Source organism: Alternaria novae-zelandiae (assembly GCF_023758075.1).
Source record: "Alternaria novae-zelandiae strain BMP 2774 chromosome Unknown scaffold_11, whole genome shotgun sequence".
In the NCBI taxonomy this organism is placed as follows: Eukaryota; Fungi; Ascomycota; class Dothideomycetes; order Pleosporales; family Pleosporaceae; genus Alternaria; species Alternaria novae-zelandiae.
The window spans coordinates 546,353-565,394 of NW_026056971.1; the positions used below are offsets into that span (position 1 = coordinate 546,353).

General features: G+C 52.6%; 3 protein-coding genes across 3 annotated transcripts; all 3 read right to left on the minus strand.

The window, feature by feature from the left end:
- Window positions 1-481: 481 nt before the first annotated feature.
- Window positions 482-2,342, minus strand: J4E88_005971 (uncharacterized protein; the record flags this gene model as incomplete). Its single annotated transcript, XM_049399602.1, has 3 exons — window positions 482-1,204; window positions 1,265-2,175; window positions 2,336-2,342. 3 exons carry the CDS (start codon window positions 2,340-2,342, stop codon window positions 482-484), a joined length of 1,641 nt encoding a protein of 546 aa, XP_049254615.1.
- A 645-nt stretch (window positions 2,343-2,987) lies between these two features.
- On the minus strand, window positions 2,988-5,051 carry J4E88_005972 (uncharacterized protein; the record flags this gene model as incomplete). The annotated part of the gene is made up of 5 exons (XM_049399603.1): window positions 2,988-3,309; window positions 3,446-4,011; window positions 4,263-4,632; window positions 4,686-4,880; window positions 4,939-5,051. The coding sequence occupies 5 exons, from the start codon at window positions 5,049-5,051 to the stop codon at window positions 2,988-2,990; spliced, it is 1,566 nt and encodes a 521-aa protein (XP_049254616.1).
- An 870-nt stretch (window positions 5,052-5,921) lies between these two features.
- J4E88_005973 (uncharacterized protein) lies at window positions 5,922-9,368 on the minus strand (the record flags this gene model as incomplete). The annotated part of the gene is made up of 3 exons (XM_049399604.1): window positions 5,922-5,963; window positions 6,019-8,649; window positions 8,700-9,368. The coding sequence occupies 3 exons, from the start codon at window positions 9,366-9,368 to the stop codon at window positions 5,922-5,924; spliced, it is 3,342 nt and encodes a 1,113-aa protein (XP_049254617.1).
- Between the last annotated feature and the right edge of the window lie 9,674 nt (window positions 9,369-19,042).

Genomic DNA, 19,042 nt, shown 5'->3' on the forward strand with positions numbered 1-19,042 from the left:
ATACAAAGGATAACGAAATGTCGCGCGCATAATGCGGACGCTGCAAGACTTATGAATAGGATGTATGAAGATCGCTGGGCCTCGCGGAAAACAGATTGCATGCAGGCTATGACGATAGTATCTGGGGAATTTGATCGCTTTCAATCTAATGGTCGTGGCTCGTGGTCGGTACTTGGATCACGTAGATGCCGGGTATTCTCCGCAACTGGGTTGGCTATATCGTCTATATTAGTTTGTGGGGCAGAACGTCGAGCATCAACTGGGAACATCATGTAGATCATCGTGTTGATCTTTTTGGAAATTCTGTTGAAGAAAAATTAGATGTTCATTCTGATGCTAGTTGATATGATAACTGTTGATGGTGACGTCAGCGCAGCCCTGAATAAAGTTGACCTGCATAACTTACCTTTTGCGCCGCTTTTACTATGCCGCAAGGGGTTCCTCGAAACCCCCTCGTCATAGAAGGCTGGGCTGCCTTTCTCTATTGTTCCCGTTGCGGGCTGGGCTGTCTAGACTGTTCCACGCTAGGAACTTGGTCTTCCACCCGCTGCAACAGCGGTACGCGTTCCGCTTCTACGGCATCACCTCCCTCAGCATCGGGATAGTACATCTTCTTCCACTCGCCCTTACCCACTTTGCCAACCCTCCATGTTCCTTGCTCACCCGCCTCTTTGAAGAAGTCCATGTTCTCGTCGAATGTCCTGCCACCAGTCTCCGGGAGATAGAAGTACGTCCATAGTCCAGCGAAAGCATTGGTTGCAGCGAAGACGACAAAAATCCAGTAGTCGAGGTTGTTGAACAGGACGGGCGTGAGGAAGGTAATGGCGAAGTTGGCAAAGCCCCAAATGATGACGGAGGTAGCGGTGCCTTGGGCGCGAGCGGTGGTCGGGAAGACCTCAGTGGGGAACAACCACACGGTTGAGAGCCAGCCGATTCCGAAAGCGCCGGTGGCGACGAACAAAATTACGGTTCCAATGATTCCGGGGACGATAATGGGAATGTTCATGGGCTCAGAGTTTGCTGCTAAGCCACCGAAAACACCGAGAAGTGCGAAAGAAGTGGCAAGGATGACAGAACTGTGAATCATAATCTTGCGTCGGCCCATAGCATCGATCAAGAGCCAAGCGAGCGTCATGAGGAAGAAGTAGGACACGTAGTTGCCAAGGGTGAGGTATTCAGAGTTGCGGACTGAGAAGCCTAGGAGCTGTTTTCACATGTTAGTATTGAGCCAAACCGCACCACTCTGATCATAGACACAACTTACCTCAAAGATCTGCGGCCCGTACACACTAACTGCACCGTAACCCGTAAGCGCCTGGTTGACCTGGCACATCACTGTGACCATAGTAGGATGGAACTGCTCGTGGCCGGGGGTGAGCATATCCATGTACCCAACCTTGATATCCTTCTCCTTCTCGTGCTGTTCAAGTAGCTCATCAAGCTTCTCCTTGCCCTCATCTCCATAGATGTCGTCCAATGCCTTCTTCGCATCCTCCTGGCGATCATGGAAGATGAACCAACGCGGTGATTCCGGAAGGCGTTCAACAAATGCCATCAACAGAACGGGGTAGACCTGCATGACAATGATAGGAACGCGCCACGCCCACTGATTTTGCTTTCCAAGGAGGATGGTAACAAGCAAATTGATACCAAAGGCCATTACGAGACCGAAGATGTTGGACTGGAATTCCTGGGCCAGCGCTTTGCCACGAGAGTCGTCGGCGCTCAACTCGGAGGAGTAGGTGGGAATGACTGCGTCGATTCCTCCAACGCCCAATCCCATCACCACGCGTCCAGCAAGCATAACGCCCAATGCGATCTCCGTGCTCTTTCCCAACATGCCCATTCCAGCCACGAACATGATCAGATTTCCCAGACTAGCTGTTGCCAGACTGGCAAAGATGCTCTTCTTCCTTCCCAACTTATCAGCGAGCATGGAGAAGAGCACAGCGCCGACAGCGCAGCCGAGGTAGTAAACCGCTACGATCACACCCACGACTGGTGACTCCTCCTGGAGGCCCATGGTGGATAGGTAGTCATAATTCGTGTTGATGAGGGACATCATTCCCTGGTCATACCCGTAGAGGGCAATGGCCGTGGCCGAGAAAATGACGACATTGGTTTGTTTGTCGGTGACGGCCTGTTTCGCATGTTCGACAATGAACGACATCGTGGCTGTTGCCTGGATACGAAGACGAAGCTCCGCGGAAGGTTAATCTGCGAAAGTAAAAGCTCGTAGAAGGTGCACAGCAGGAAGAAGAAGCTGAGGAGGGGAGGAAAGTCTAGATCTTCAATATCCTACAAGCCACAATCCGCGGTAGACGTTTGGCGCTACTGTGCATGTTTCTTGGTCAGCTGGAAGAGGGTTGTTTTTTAACGTATGACGAGTGTATGCAGGGACGCGATGTCGATCTGAGACTAGGTGCTGGGTGAGCCCCGCCAGTTTTCCAAGGGGTCTTTTGCTCGCGACGGGCTCCTGTCGGCTCTTTGCTCTTAAACTTCATTTCTTGATTAGACTTGATAGATAGACGCGTTTTCGCGTGCCTTTCCTATAGATACCATAAAAACATGTAGCGCACCATGCAGCTTGCAGCCAAACCGTTATTGTGCAGCTGCTAAGCTTCAGATCCGCGGCATAAGATCCTTAGCGCCACCAACCATTAGCGACGTCGCATTCGATCGATCGCATCCTTCTGCCTCACGACATCATCCTCAACTATTCGCTCACCGGGTCTCGAAAAGATCAGTCACCGCTTGTTCAGATATCCCATGCAACACAAGAGAAGGAACAAGGCATTGGAAGTGTCTCGTTCATTGTTATTTTCAGAAACGACGTCATGAAGAGTGGTTAGAGCCCTACTAGCGACTGCCATCTGCGCCTTGCATGCTTTTGGAGGAGTCGGCGTACCCACCAGGCGTATCCGTAAGGCCGCGCGCACCCATCGCTCTCATCTCACATCCTTCTACTCTGTTATCTCAGACTCCGCTCAAGCCTTTGCTGAAGCCTCAACCTCGAGAGTCGATGTGGAGGTCTGGGTGGCCTCCCAAGCTTCCCAAGCTTCGAATAAAGCTTGTTTTGGGACGCAGTGTGCAACACGACCGTCCGAAACGCACTTCCAACCCTTACCGCAGTCGGCAGACCACTGCCAGTAGGATCCAGACTGCTCGCAAGTGACAGTCCATTCCGTCTGAGTCACGTTCCTATAGGCGCAGTTGAACGCTCCAGGTGAGCAAGACATAGATGGAGCCAGCTCTGATGGGACTTGGAGAAGCTCGTCGCGGGCTCCAATGGTAGGCTTCGCATTCTGCCTGCAGTGGGCAGATTTCCTGTCAGCTGCTAGATCACAGGTCTGTCCCTGACCACAGTCGGATGACCACAGCCTGCAGAGGTAGAGGTACTAAGTCAGTATATGTCTCAAATAGACTTCGTAGATCCAGAACTTACCAGATTCCAGACGGAGAACAAGTGATTACCCAGCTCGTTCCTGTGGCAGAGTTGAAGGTGCAACCAAATGTTCCAGGCTCACAGGACTGAGATGGAGCGACATCCGATGGAACTTCCGATGGTTCATCACGAGCTGCAATTGCCGTATTCCACTCTGGTCCTGGGTTCCAGCAATGCGCGGCACCATTGGATAGCGCGAGACACTTCAAATCGCCACAGTTGGCAGATTGCACCCACTTGCCCCGGTAGTCGCAGGTCATGATCCAGGCGTCATCCGTTGATTCGTCGTTGTCGCAGGAATAGGTCCCAGGCATGCAAGAAGCCTCACGCTTGGCGGCTGCCAGATCCGTGTTCCACTCCGGTCCCGGGTTCCAGCAATGGGCGGCTCCATCGGATCGCTCGAGGCACTTCAAAGTACCGCAGTTCGACGAGTACTGCCACGCACCCTTGTAGTCGCAGGTCATGATCCAGGCACCCGTTGTCGCGGATTCCAGGCAGGTATAGGTTCCAGGCGAACAGGAAGGATCACGCTTGGCCAAAGCGTCCGACTCGACGACGGTGGGGGCCTGAAGACTTTTGTTAGCAATGTGCCATTGTGGGAGAGTAATGTAGTGGTCAAAGTGGAAGAAATCCGTGTCTCAGTCTGCAGTATGCATGCAACTAAATCTTAACAAGTACACACTTGCCAAGATGATGCACACTCCAACCTAGAAAGATCGGCGACACAAATTGTAGCCAACGGAGGTGAGATGGGAGCGAACTCGAGTCTGGAATTCAGATCTCTTCGAGCTCAGTGAGAATGCAGGAGAGTGCTTACATTGCCAGATGCGTCCTTGGACCGTGGAGGTGCCTCAGTGATGTCGGCGTCGTCGACGTCTCGGTCGAACATGTTGGGCTTCTTGCAGCAGTTGCACTTGTCGCGACACTTCCAGCCCCTCTTGCAGTAGTGGTCGGTTTGGCAGAAGCCATACTGGCAGACCAAGACACCAGTGCGATCCTTGGCGCACTCGTAGGTCTTCTTGTCCTCGATATGAACATCGGAATCGACGTCACGCTTCTCGGGTGCACCGGGCGAGCACTCAGCACCTCGCTCATTTGCGATGCATTTGACCAGGCAATACTCAATGGTAGCACAAGCGGCGTTGACAGGACAGGCGAGGATCCACTCGTCGTGGGTGCAGGAGTACCTGTAGCGATAAGATTACTGAATGTTCCCTGATCAACGATGGAGGTTACCTACTTGACTTCGTCATTGCTCAGGTGCATGGCTGAAGGGTCGCCAACAGCTCGATCCTCAACACTGGTATCAGTAGCTGAACCGGTACACCAAGCACCTTTGCTGTTGTCGGCGCACGCGAAGGAGCACGCCTCGACGAAAGAGCAGGTGCCCGAGCGGAGGCAAGAGAGGACATATTTGTCGCTGTCGCACTTGTATCTGTTGACAGTCAGTATACTACCCTCTAAGAATATCAGCGAAAGGCGAGGCGACTTACGTGTGAGCATCATCGTTCTCATACTTGGAAGCCGCAGCAGCGGTGGTAGTCTCTACCGGCGAGGCAGCGACGAGCGCCACCAGCCCAGCGAGGGCGACAGTGATGAGCTTCATGGAAGCGTACTTGCAGGTACTGTCGTCGTGGTTGGGTGCGATATAGAGAGTGTGGAGGGGTTGATAGTGGAGAAGGGTGGTGCGGGGAGGTGATGGAAAGAGGAAGAGAAAGGCGGGCTTATATCAACGGAGCGAGGCGAGAGAGCAGCTGCAGGCGTTTGCTATCCCGCTAGGCAAAAGCTGTTGGGAGGCGATACTCACCTGCCCAGGTGCGCTTCTCAGGGTCCGACTTGCGGAGCGTGAGTGTTCGTTGGGTGCCCAGGTGGGGCAGTGGACTGGTGAGATTGGTGAGATAGTGAAGGAGGAAGGAGCGAAGTGCACGCAATCTGTGCTCTGCACCCACCGATCGAACCACCACACTGATGAATGAGTGAAGAAGCTAAATGAAAACATGACCGGTCGGTATGTAGGAGTTGAAGCATTGGGTATTCTAAACAGCGAAGACAATGCACGCGACGACATCCCAAGCAGCTCTGCAGTATACGTCTACACCATTGAACACAGAAGCACAATTAAGACCGCATCACTTATCCATCGAGTAACTACATTACTACGGCAGTATTATGTATCAACTCTAGGTACCTTCTCACATTGCTGGACTCTACCGGGTAGCGTTGGTGCTCACACGTCAAAATAGGCAAAGGCAGCTCATATAGAGTAGCAAGACTCACGCAAATCAGGAAAAATACTGTAGCTTGAAGAAAAGGAAATGCTTTTGATTCATCATAAGGATGCAGCTAGACGTTCAAAATCTATCGGTGACGCAAATGCAGTCAATCATCCAGGCCTCTATTAAACGCCGAGCAATGCAAATCTGCATAGTCTAAGATATCATAATGCGATCATAATCCGAAACAGTTGCAACAACATTTACTCGGCCTCGTCATCAGTATTGGGTGGCTGAGGAGTACCCTAGTGGAATGTTAATAATCTGCATTGATGTGGGTGGAATGGGAAAAAAACATACCTTAGGGCTGTTCAACCAGTCAATGTACCTCAATCTACGCCTGACCTCACGGTCCTTGAGCTCCTTCTTGGTCATCTTCTTCTTCTTCCTCGACCTGAACTTCATATCGTCCTTGTTGCCCTCGGCGTCACTCATGACTGGAGTACCGGTGGTGGACGGGGCAGCGGAGCTGACGTTGCTGCTAACATTGCTGGATCCAGGGCGCGAGTCCTCGAAACGGTCCATGTTGACGGCAAGGTGGCCCTTGTGCGTGACGCGACCGTCGGCGACGTGCCACTGCTCGGGGCAGAGAGCACCGACGAATTCTTCGTTATGCGAGATCATGATCACACCACCCTTGTAGTCGCGGATAGCAACAGCGAGACCACCGAGAGAGTCGCGGTCCAAGAAGTTGGTGGGTTCGTCCAAGACGAGAAGATGGGGGTTATTCCACATGGCACCGGCAAGCACGACCTTGACCTTCTGTCCTCCGGAAAGGCCAGAAATCTCGTTGTGGTTCGCAATCTCAGGATCCATACCGAGATCCTCGAAATGCTTGGAGATGACCTTGGGCTCCAAGACACGGTAACCGAGACCCTCACGCGACGACTCGTGATCGTCGAACTCCTGGACAAGCTTGGAGAAGCCTTTCTCGAGAAGCGTCTCACGCGAGATCTGGGTGTTGTATTTGGGCAGCATGTGCAACCACTTGACCTCGTACTGGAAGGTCTTCTTGTACTTCGCACGACCAATGAGTGCTTCGATCCTACGGGGGCCTGAGCCGTCGCCTAGATCGATGGGAGTTTCCATCTGCTTCTTGTCTTCCTCGCTGAGCACACGTGTCTGCTTCATGAGCACCTCACGATCGTCACCGTTGGCGTAACGCCATTGGAGGTACTGGTTGGGAGTCTTCTCCATGTGCATCTCGACGTGCTCAAGAGCGTGCTGCTTGATGTAACCGATACGCAAGTTGGGGTGCTTCTCGACGGTACCTTCTTGAGGGACGGTCTCGCCAGTAAGCATCTTGATGAGCGTAGATTTACCAGCACCGTTGGCACCGATAATGGCGACTCGGGATGACAGTGACAAGTTGCAAGAAGCATCGGTGAGCGATGGCTTGGAAGCGCCAGGGTAGGTGTAGGAGCAGTTTGTCATGCGCAGAATGGAGCGAGTGTTCGACTTGACACCAGTGAGGATACCAGGAGGAGGGAACTTGAATTTGACCTGGGTGTCCGAGAGCGTGTAGTAGCTCTTCGCTTCCGGCTTCTGTCGAACGAAATCAGCCAGGTTGCCCTTGTAGCAGACCAGCTTCTTTTGCTCGTAGTGGTAAATGTCGGTGCAGACTTCGTCGAGGAAACCAGAGTCGTGAGAAACGATCAAGCTAGTGATCTCAGTGTGGGACTTGAGGTACTTTCCGAGCCAAGCGACATTGGCAACATCCAGATGGTTAGTGGGTTCGTCAAGGAGGAGCACGTCGGCGCGCATAAGCATAGCACGGGCCAAAGCGAGCTTCATCTTCCATCCTCCGGACAGAGAGCCGACCTTGGCGGACTGCCTGCCTTCCGGGCCAGCGGTGAAGCCGACCTCTTCGAGAACCTCGGAGATACGCTCTCGGCTCTCGTCCGCGAAGCGCGGGTCGCGAACGATGTACTCAAGAATAGAGAGATCAGCGTCTTCTCCCTGGTTGTGCTCGACGAAGCATGTCTTGACTTCATCTTGAGAAGGGAAACCTTCCAGCTTGCCGCTTGCGATACTGCGCATGAGGGTAGACTTTCCAGCACCGTTGCGACCGCAAAGACCGTAGCGGTGGCCCTTGAGCAGGCGAAGGTTGGTGTGCGAGAGGAGCAACATGCCACCGTATCCTAGTGAGAAGACAGCGTTGACGATCTCTGTCTCTCCGTCATCCTCCTTGACGGGCTGGCCGAACTTGCGGTGGTCCTCGTCCACGTAGAACTGGTGCACGGCCTCTGCGACCTTGTCGGCGTCTCCGGCGTTGAGCAAAGGCTCCAGGTAGGGGCCAACGAGCTTTGGGAGGCGCTGAAGCTCGCGCTGATCGACCACCTCAGCGATCATCTCAGAGATGTACCTCTTGGTGATAGCCAAGACCTCCGCGTCTCCAGGGAAGTCAAGGAGGTTGGCAGAAGCGGTGATCTGCTTCTCGATGACCTTCTGAACATCCGATGGTTGTGTCCTCGCGATGGCGCCGCTGTCGATGTTGTGATCTGGGTCGGCCATGGCCTTCTCGATAACGTCGAGCGCACGCTGGCCGATCTCTCGGACTTCAGGGAGGGAAGCGCGGTCCTTGACGGACTGCACACCTGGGCGAAGCTTGGGCAAAAAGGCGCGGGCCTCGATAGGGTCGTGAACGAGCTTGGTCAAGTTCTCGACGACGACGACAGTCTGGCGGGTGACCTCCTGTGATGTGGAAGGCATGTTCAGAGAGCGCTCAAGCAGAGGTGTGACCATAGCAAGGACGGGTGATGTGACAATAGCGACGAAGGTGGTCTGGGAGAGAGCGTGGATGGCCTTCTGCAGACTTGTTGTGGAGGGGTCTTCGATGGCCTTGACGAGGAGGGGTATCCGGGGCGCGATATCGTCGTTCTGGAGGAGGGTGGTGAGGCTGTTCATCGTCTTGACAGACTGCTTTGCGACCTGTTCGTGGTTAGTACGGTGGCTGTGAGATAGCGCGGGAGAAATCTTACCTCGCTCTTGAGATCGTGCATGCCGGCCTCGACGATAGGGATGAGACCCTCGAGCTTCTTGCCCATGGACTCGCGGAGAACATCCTTCTCCTTCTCGACCTCGAGGCTCTCCATGCCCATCTTGGCCTTGTCGGCCATGCGGCCGATGAGTTCGTAGGCGAAAGCAGCACCCTGCCACTTTCCGGACTTCTTGCCCAGGTACTTGGTCAGCACAGGCAAGAGGCCGAAGACCTTGGCCTCAGCGCTGAGGTTCTCGAACAGCGAGTCGAGAGCGTACTTGGCCGACTCCTTGACGGAGCCAGTCTTGTCTGCCAGCAGGTCAAGGACCATGGGTACCAGCCCTTCGTTCTGAACGAGGAAGATGGCCTCTGTCAGGCGTTGTGTGCGCGGAAGGCGCTCGAAGAAGGCACCGAGGGCGTTCATGGCGCCCTCTCTCCGCACGGCATCCTTCTTGTTGGCCGCCGATTTCTTGATCTCCTCGAGTATGCCATAGCCAGTAAGGCCGCGGAAGCCTACTGAGTTCTGGAGGAGGGTGGTGAGGGCGTAGGCGGCGTCGACCGAGGCGTGCGACGTCTTTGCGGTGACGATGCTGCTGATGAAGGCGTTGACATCCTCCTGCGAGGGCGCAGGGGCTGCGCTGGCCTTGTCGACGACAATAGCGGGAGCCATAGGCGGCGACTCAGAGTGCGGCATCTGCGAGAGAAGCCGGTAGGGGTGAGTGGTGCTGCGCTGTGAATCTGCGACGAGCGATTTCTTTTTGGTGGAGGGGCTTATCGATACGGTCTGGAATTATTCGCGGCGGCTCAAGCGTAAGCGGTGCCCAACAGCGCGAGAGGGTGAAAACCCCGGGTATCAAGCGTGGATGTAGAGACGCCCCAACGGAAGAGTGGAGAGTCTATACAATACAGGAAAACTGAAAAAGCGAGGGCAGATAGACGGAAGGGAGCGTGGAGGGGCGGCTTGTATATACGCGCGCTGGCTGCACTAAAATTGTTCAGATTCTGATTATTCCACCCACGGGTCTGCATGGTTTTCGCCCGCCCTAGTCCCCTTCGGCTCCCTGCATTCCTGATGTTCGCCGGATATACCTTCCTGCGCCCACACCGTATCTCTGCTTACCAGAGCACATGCCTAATTGGCTCACGCTGAAACATGGTAAAGGAAACTTGTCGACGCGACAAACTCAAAAGCCCGAGAGGCTTCGAAACCTGGCTTGCGGTGTCGCACGCGTCTCGCCCAGTTACAACTGGACCCTGATGCCCGAGCATCATATGCGTGTTCGCACTTCCAGGCTCCTTGCTCCTGGTCACATCCATCACTTGTACCACAGTGTCGTTTTTGAGTACCCCAGAACACTGTCTGCAGAACTACTGCCGGAACAGCGTAAGGCACGCAAACACTAACGGCGTTAGCGCGCAGAAGTCTCAACAAAAGGATTGAGCGACTTACTAACAAAGTACCTGTAGCCTAACTGCCGCAGGTACACAAGACCCTATCCACGAAACGGGGCATTGTATATGCTATCTCGACATCAAAGACCGCATGTTGGTAAGCAGAGGCTCAGCCTGCACATGGCTGTGAGCTGGAATAAATTCATATGTGGCCAGCTGAACGTACATGTGCAGCAGAGGATTGTCGCAGCTTATGTGCCAGTCCATAGGTGTCTTGCACTCCAAACATCACAACGATTTAGACGTGCTAGGACAGAATATGGCCAATGTACTAATCTACTTCAAATGTTTGGCCTGCCTTTTCCCACTGTAGATAGCGATGCTGCCCTACCTACTGTCATTTACGCATTGGATACCTTGTCAAGGCCATATTGGGGTACACCGTGGTTGAGTATCGGAGGACATAGATTCCGCTCGTAGCATCCGCAACGGCCAGAGAAAGCACGACATTGACATTTGTTGTTACAACATATTGCTTTGGGGCCTAGAAAATCATCAAGATTGATGCATCGCATACAAAGCAATTAAGTATCGGTAAATCACAAGTATACAAGGGCCGCTTTGGGACTACGTATACTGAGGTCTGCGCTTGGAGTTTACGATGCTTCCATGCTTCAAAGAATGGAAAAGGCTTATACAATGTTTCTTGGGAGTGCCGAATGCACAAATCATGTTTTTCAAGTTATAGCGGGCGCGTAACGGGGTTGATACTAACGACCACGGTACTGCGGTGAAGTATCCAACAGCACTCCAGCGAACCGCCTCAAAGCTATCACAATCATCTCGCAGACCAAGGTACAAATTTTATAACCCGCCCAATCCAAGCCAAGAGTCTAGCGAAAGTCAAAGGCGCATCCTCTTCTTCGTTGATACTAGGCGCTACACGGGTGGCGACACACGCCCAGGCCGAGGTGAAAATCGAGACCGTCCAAGCTATGGCCGATTGCACAGATACTAACAGGTAATATGTGTCTGGAGGAGTCTACTCAATCACTCCAACAGTGAATGAGTGCCTGGATGAGGCTTGCGACCATATGACGATGCAGACCCGAAGGTGCCCTGGCACCCATCCAAGGGAAGAAGTGGATAGCTACCTCCACGAAGTAAATCTAGAAGAAAAAAAGCTAAAAAGACTAAATTGTCTTAACATCTGTTAAAGCTCGTGTCTTTGTTCTAAGAGAGACTTTGGCGCACCTGTTCAGCTTTTCCTTTGTCTGAGGTGCTGGAGGGTAAGAGTCGCGTCACGTGGAAACGACGCGACAGAAAAGGACGCTAGTGGTCAACTTCCGCGCTATCGCGTCATCGTCCCTGCGCGCCGACTCTGCAACACCGCAGCCACCCCAAGAGTAGTTGCACCTCCCAACTTACCTCAACGCGCTTTCGCTCTAGATCACGGAATCTATCCAGGCTATCTAAGGTGAGCCTCACTCCAGGGGTCAGGCCTCGCGACGGTCACAGAAGAATCGCATTGATGCATGCGCGTGTCTTACGCGTTGCGCTCGCTCGTTGTCTCCGAGGGAAGACGTTTTCATCTCATTCACAGCTTCTACTCAATGTAGGAGGTTACATACGGTATCGCGATCGCCTGCGCGGAAGGCACACTTCTGATGAATGATACGCAAGTGCATTCAAGGACCGGAAGGTCATGATAGACACTCCGGATGGCTACCAAAGCAGTTCTGGTGGCCTTTGGAATATTTACCGCGTGCGCTTCTGTGGCTGACGTCTTCCCATCATGAGTCGAGGTGGCTACAATGCGAATCTCAGGGATTTGTGTCACCCTATCATCAGTCGTGACAGCTACAGAGCCACCCATGGACACAGGTTTGTTCTTTCCTAACATCACCGTCAGCAGCAGTGGCAGTGGCATACGTACACGAGGCATCTGCTCACAAGCTCGGGTCATGTTTACTTCCATCCCCAGCTGGCTCTTACACTGTGCATCCCCATCATCCATTGTCAACATCGTTACTCCAGCACAACATCGTCCCACACTTCCACCATTGTTAGCAGATCGCCCGTTACAGTTTCCAACTGCCCACTTCGATCGTTCTCGACGTCTCACTTGATACCAAGTTTTCTAGCACTACGATAGTCAACAACAATGGAGAACACATGGGGCATGCAGCCTGCATCATCGGGAATGAACTTCTCAGCCGCTCCAGCAGCTGCCATGTGGTGGGATACGTGCCCCATCGGCGCGCAACAATTCTGGGGGTCATCCAACGAGACACTTCCCACCCAGACTCACGAGCCCCTCGCCGATGTGCTTGAGGAAATCGGAATTGGATCCACAAACGGTTCCCATACAGTTCTAGACATCAAAGCCTTCAGAAATTCCCTTGGAGGCCGCCCGATCTACAGTCGTTACATGCTTTTCCTTGCTGCATATCAACTCCCGCGAGCTCGCCTTGGTCAGAATATCACACTGCTGGATTGCTATGGCAAGCCGGTTTTCTTTCCAGAAGGAAGTTTACCCCCCTTCGGGTATGTGCTACTGATGCTTATGCAACGTGTTGTTCGTTTCCAATGCTAACATATCGAAAGAGAAGAGCCTGTCTTAGCATACAACGGGATCCATGAGCTTACCGACATTTTCCAAGCTGACAGCGCCCTTCCTATGCTCCCAGTCTTTCTAAAATATGGAGATCGTCAACGCCCTCGCCATGTTGTTACCTATGACTTAACAACAAACAAATGCCGTGAACCCGAGGTCGAGGAACTACAAGCAAAAATCGATTGGTACGAACAGGCATGGCGCTCCAGTGGCGCGCGCGCTATCTTGCACAACAGCCTCCGAAAGCTCATACATACGGCCCGGATCGCCAACATTGTCTGCATAGGTCTGGGAACTATGGACACCATGGAATGGAAGGGAGCTCGCTCGATATTACAGCACGTGGTTGCTTCTTCCATTGCTCAGGATCTCACACAACTTTATGAGGCAGAAGGAATACCGCTCGAAAATCCCATCGAGATCTATGCGCAAGACCCTGCTTACACCCACCTCGACAGAATTGCGCTTGGGCAGCTACTACCAAGAATGATTCGAGCAGGGGCGGATCCTAAAGGTTTTCTGGCCATCCGGGACGATTCCTTGGTGTTCTCGAGCTGGCCTTCAGTTCCAGTCAAACAACTCATAGCCGATCTTACGGCCGATGTACCAGACGCCTTGGGCCCTGCTGCCCTGTTCCTGAACAACAACCGTGAGGACAAGATTCTTGGCGACCTCGATGTAGTCGAGTATAATCGGGATGACCCACGGCGTCACACGAACGCAGAGTCAAAGGCTTATGTGAAAATGCTTGAGTCCTATACACGGGTCCTGGATAGTGAACGACAGTTTGGGATTGGCTTCATGGATAAGTTACCAGGTTTCGAGTGGTTGTCAGATATGGATATCTGGGGTCGTGAAGAGTAGCTGAATGGTGTAAATTGGAAATGTTTGTTTACAGGAAGCAAACACGCACAACAATCAGGTATGAGCGGATGTTATCACCCATGTCAAGGGTTTCACTATAGCTCCAATTGACACATGTTGTTGGTTTCCTATGTTCAGTCTCCACATTTGTGTATGATAACGTGCATCCCACTCCTCCTTTTCTCCTGACCCGAGCAAGACGGCTCGCCAGTACTAGGTACGCATACCACCGAATCTTTACATCAGTATCTCCACTTAGCTCTCGAGACTAGCGTGCTACTCCTCCGCATTTGAAGCGTTCGTCAGGTAATGCCTCGATGCAACTTGTGCATATCCATCAAGACAGCCAAGGCATAGAGCCATACGTACCTCACCAGCTGCGTGCGATCGCATAAGAAGATCAAATGATTGTGGATAGTCGTGATACTCACTCAATCTATGTGACAATCCAGATCGAAGAGTTGGCGATGCATTTGACAAGACCGATATCACACTCTCACTAAATAGACAACTTCTACACATACCAATGCAATCATATTAGGCTGATACATCCAGATTCTATTGATATGCATCGCCGTAATATTCGGTCTCATGAGAATGACACTTGCTACCAAAGACGTATATGCGGCGGAAGACATGTTATCTAGAACTCTCGCTACATTGTTTGTCCTCAAGTAGCTATATCACTAGCGCAGAATATACACTCTAATATAACATCATGTCACAGTGATTATCTTCCCTCTTTTGCCTCTGCTAATGCGTATAGAATGGCACTGCTCGCGTTACATCAGGAATATTACCGGACAACAGTGTATGATAATGACGATCTACAATAGACGACTTACTAACATGGCGCATATAATACAGCAGATATTGTTGGAAAGGTCGTTCGAGGTTGGAAGTGAATAGAGAAAGGTGAATACCTAGGTATAAATGAAGCAACGCACGAATTAAAATGGGAAGCTTGAGGGTATTTGAGGACAGCGATGTCTCCACCATTCCTGGAGGTAACGCAAGAGTCACTAATATAGTGGCTTATATTCTGATATGTAATGTCCTGATTGTGTGGTGATCTTGTACTATACTAGAAGACTTTCACTGTTAAACTCGGTATTCGTCTCCTTTAAGTGCCAAACAATTCGAGTTCGTAGTTGTCAAGCAATGTAGTGGAGGCTGCGAACTCGACGGATGCAGGTTCACATGGGCGTATCGACTGCGGAGTATTTCCCGTAGGCAACACCTCACACAGTCATAACCCGCCATTCGTATACGGCATAACACACCGCACTGGAATCGACACAGCCATACACCAGCCCTTCACCCGAGCCACACACTGCCTTCCCAGCCGTCGCAACCACGTCACCACCCTCCATCACGACCAACCCTCTGCAAACGCCAGCCCCATCTTTGTACCCACGCGCGATCACCTCAGATCATAGATCCGCGCTAAGCTCGCATGGCATCATCTTGCGACTATCAAGAATCCTTCGCTTACCCTTGACACTTGAATCCGAGAACACACCGTCGCTTTCACTTATAAAATGCAGGAAGACTCATTGGCCGGTGGCAGAAATGAACGCACGGAAAATCGACGATGGAGAGACGAATAGCGAGCAGACTAGACAGAGAAAGCAGTCCTCGCTTGCGGCTTTAGTGTATGAATAGCTTGCATTCGCGTGTGCATAAAGGCGCGCGTGAGCGACTGAGCGAGATGAGTATATGGTACGGTGTACACCTAAGCGATTCGCCAGACAAACGAAGAGGTTGAGGTCAAGCGAATGTACAGCGTACATATAAGGCGCGGCATTATTCCACGGAGACCCTTCCATCCGGCGTCACTGTACCGTGGAGCTTGGTGCACAGAATGGCACACGTCATACGAGCGTGGAGAGAGCAGCAGTGCAGAAGGGGCGGATCAACGGCGCATATGCGGAGAGAAAAGAAGAACCGCTGCCGGAACCAAGTTAGTAGTTAGTAGACTGGGGGCCTGCCATTATGACCCAAGCCTTTTGGCGAATTGGCGGGATATACGAGGTAAGAGATGCAGATGATAAGATTACCCTGGTATAGAGCGAGGGTGCGTGATGTGATGGGGGAAGGGAAGGGAGGGATGGGATTGCGGCGGCTCCGAGCTCGGGTAAGCTGGGGTGGCTGGCTGGGCTGCAGGATGTGTGCGGGAGTGCAATGAGTTATGCGTGCGTGCTCTTACTTCTACCAGGGGTGTGGTTTTCCCACGAATGACGTAGAAGGATTGCAGTGGCAGGTATATTGCTTGCCTTGCATTTCTGGTACAGTAACCAAGACCCCTTCCTCGTGTTCCGACCAAGATGTTGTTCCAGTATGATGTCGGTCACGTATCGGAAAGTGGGGGCTTCGGAGTGTCTTGATCTGGGACCTTGGTGATAGACGTTGTGGGCCCGTTCATGTCGTCATACTTGCCTCCGTTGCGGCATATCAAGTTTGGAGCACGCAGGCTGGCAGATCCCGCACTGGGTTCGGGTATCGACATGATCCAAGAAAGAAGCTAAACAGATATTGCGATGTACGTTACATCTCGTTCAACTTAGGCCCGCATACCACCCCCTTCCTTCGGCTGCAGGTAAACGTCGTCGGCGAAGTACCAATGTATCTGCGACGGTTTTCACGCACGGCACAGCAACTTACTGCATTGCTTGCGGAGCAGATCGTATCGCATGCATGCAGTCTGGCAGAGAAAAATAAAACCCATATTCCTGAGCGATCGAGATTGCACGGAGCTTACCAACATGGGGTAGGTCAAAGGAAGCAAGGACAAAGACCCATGCTATGATCCTCAGGCTGCATAAGCCCGACCGGTATTACATGGCCACCACACGTAAAAGCCCTTACCCGGAGTTGATGGAGATTAGGTTTAGATAGAGTGATGTCCACGTACACATTTGACTTGGGCGGTGCGGCTCCCGACAGCCAGGTCGATAAACGTGGATCTGCTGACAGTTTCACGTTGTTAAAGGACCGACAGACCGTGACAGTGATCTTGTGCCCCACCCTTGCTCACGGCAGTGTCGTTTGCTGCGCGCTGTTCGGCGATATGCAATGCAACACACCCAATATTCAGTTGCAGCAGTAGCTTCGGAGTATACTGTTGCAGCTGCATACACTGAAGCGCCTCGCAGTAATAACAGGGTCACTGGGTCATCAAACTGCGAAGCCTTTCGCGACCTTTTCGTCTTTGTCGCGGGGCCCGACATCCAAAACCCCGGCGCGGTTATGCCCTTACGTGTGATGACCTTTGCAGATTGGGATGTAGCGGGTGGGCTTCCGAATGCGAGATATGCGCGGGTGCCGACACACGAACTCGATCTCAGACGGACAGGCTGATCCGTAATCATTGGAAAGCACTTGGGATCTGCCCGCGGGACCGGGTCTCACGTGTGCTAGTCATTAGAAGCCGAAGTTCAAACGGAGATCGTGGGTTCGTGATTGACGTGTCGTGGGCCCCTCGGGCTAATCTTGCGGTGCATCCTTCGACTCCTTCACATCGTCGATGGGCTGCGCATTCGTGTCCCGCAGAGAGCTTCCTTCGGATAGACGTTGCGGAAAAAACAACATCAACGGTCACTAACGGCTTAGGCCACTGCTTCAGCATAATACCAGGTCTAGAGTCCAGCGCATTGACAGCGGCAAACTGGTGAGCTTGGTCCTGCGTTCATTATGCACCTGTGAATCGACCGCCGTGTGAACAAAACTCTCCTTGAGTACCCCCTGGCGCTATAATTGCGGATCATGTTGAGCATAGATCGGCGCCGATCGCGACTATGTGATCCTTCTGGAGCACTGCGAAGGGAGGAAGATTCCCAGTGGTGGAAATCATGTGGCGGGATACAGGCCGTATGCGGATGTCGGACCACTTTTCAGAAGCAAGCCTTGTGCTGCCGCGGGAGACTCTCAGCAGGTCACGTATTGACTCCTCACCCCGTCGCATTGCTGGCTTGAATAAGGAAGAAACGGGGTAACACTAGATGCGACTCCTCGAGATCTGACACTTGGAGTAGACCGGATACGGTGAGCAAGGCCGTGAGCGTGTAGCAGTAGCAGCGATCTCATGGTATCGCCGGTAGCGTTGTGATGGCGCCGACCAAACGATACTAACGTCCTGTCACGCAACGTTCACGAATAAACTCGCTGAGCGTCAGCCACGCGGAGGAGGGTGCGCTAACGATTTCTGCAATGACAGGGGAGTGAGGCAGGCCGACGCGGACGTTGGTGGGTCAGGCCGAGTCACTTGAACAGGGGCCTAGAAAAAGAAGCCTCAGGTATCCAGTCATGTCTGGAAGATATCGCTTTTCCACAATTTGAATCCACTATCGAGTATCGGCGGCCGCTGATACGCAACTGGTCCGGCTCGAAGGTTACATGAGCTTCACATTGCGAGCTCCACATGCCTTGTTTGATGTGGTCGTGCTTTTGCAGAGCCAGAGATGGTTAGCTGGTGAATGGCTTGAATGTCTTGCAGAAGTGGATCTCGAAGTTGAACGGCTGAAACAGCGGCACTGGACATATGGTTCCCCATACTGAATCAGCTTCTCCGTCTTCTGACGAGGGTCATTCTGACGAGGCAGGCATATCCGCGGCAGGTACCGCCGCAGCCATGAATGGAAGTCGTACCGAACACCTTGCTTATGGGGATTCATCGGCGGCGATGTGCATAGCATACGAATGGACGGTTAGATCGAAGGCGAAATAGAATTCACCCGTGATCCGGCAAAGACGGCATTGGTTGGCAGCCCCTCTGATCCGGCTGATCTGACACTTGGCCGCACGATATCCTGGTGAATCTCACTGTCAGCCGAGCCCACCTCGACGCGGTGATCAGGAATGATCTACGCGGTCCCTTGTCGTGGCGCAATGGATCCGGAAAACATGCTCAAAACGGTGGGAAGGGAACAGGGTGCGAGACACACAACTGGGCCGCTCATTTTCGCCGTCGACTCTTTGGGTTCCCTACTGCCCCATTCGGCCCGCTTGGTGGCTGCTGTTGTTGCTTCACCCGAACCCCTGTGTGCGGATTCAAAACAGCAACGAGGTTGGGGAGATTGAAGACAAAGTATGCTCGATTCCCGGGGACGCCTCAAAACACACCGCAGTGCTGTTTGACCACAGACACGACGTATTAGCCGTATTGCCAACATCGTCCAACTCCGCAAGGGGTTCTTGCAGCGCAAATTGCGCCCCGGTAACAGTGGCGCAAAGGATCGGACGTGATCTTCTGGTAGGTAGGCACCAGTTTGACCCATTGCATTGATGGCACCGCGATTGAAGGGTCGCGGATGGTGAATCTTATCATGTTAGAGGGTATCGAGAGATAATCTCCGTGTCTCCAGGAACTCTGAATCTGGACTGGACCCGAATTTGCTCGGAAGAAGAGTAGATGGTCATAATTTGCAGCGCAGTGCAAGAACAAGGCTCGATAGATGTGTCCGATGCAGCTC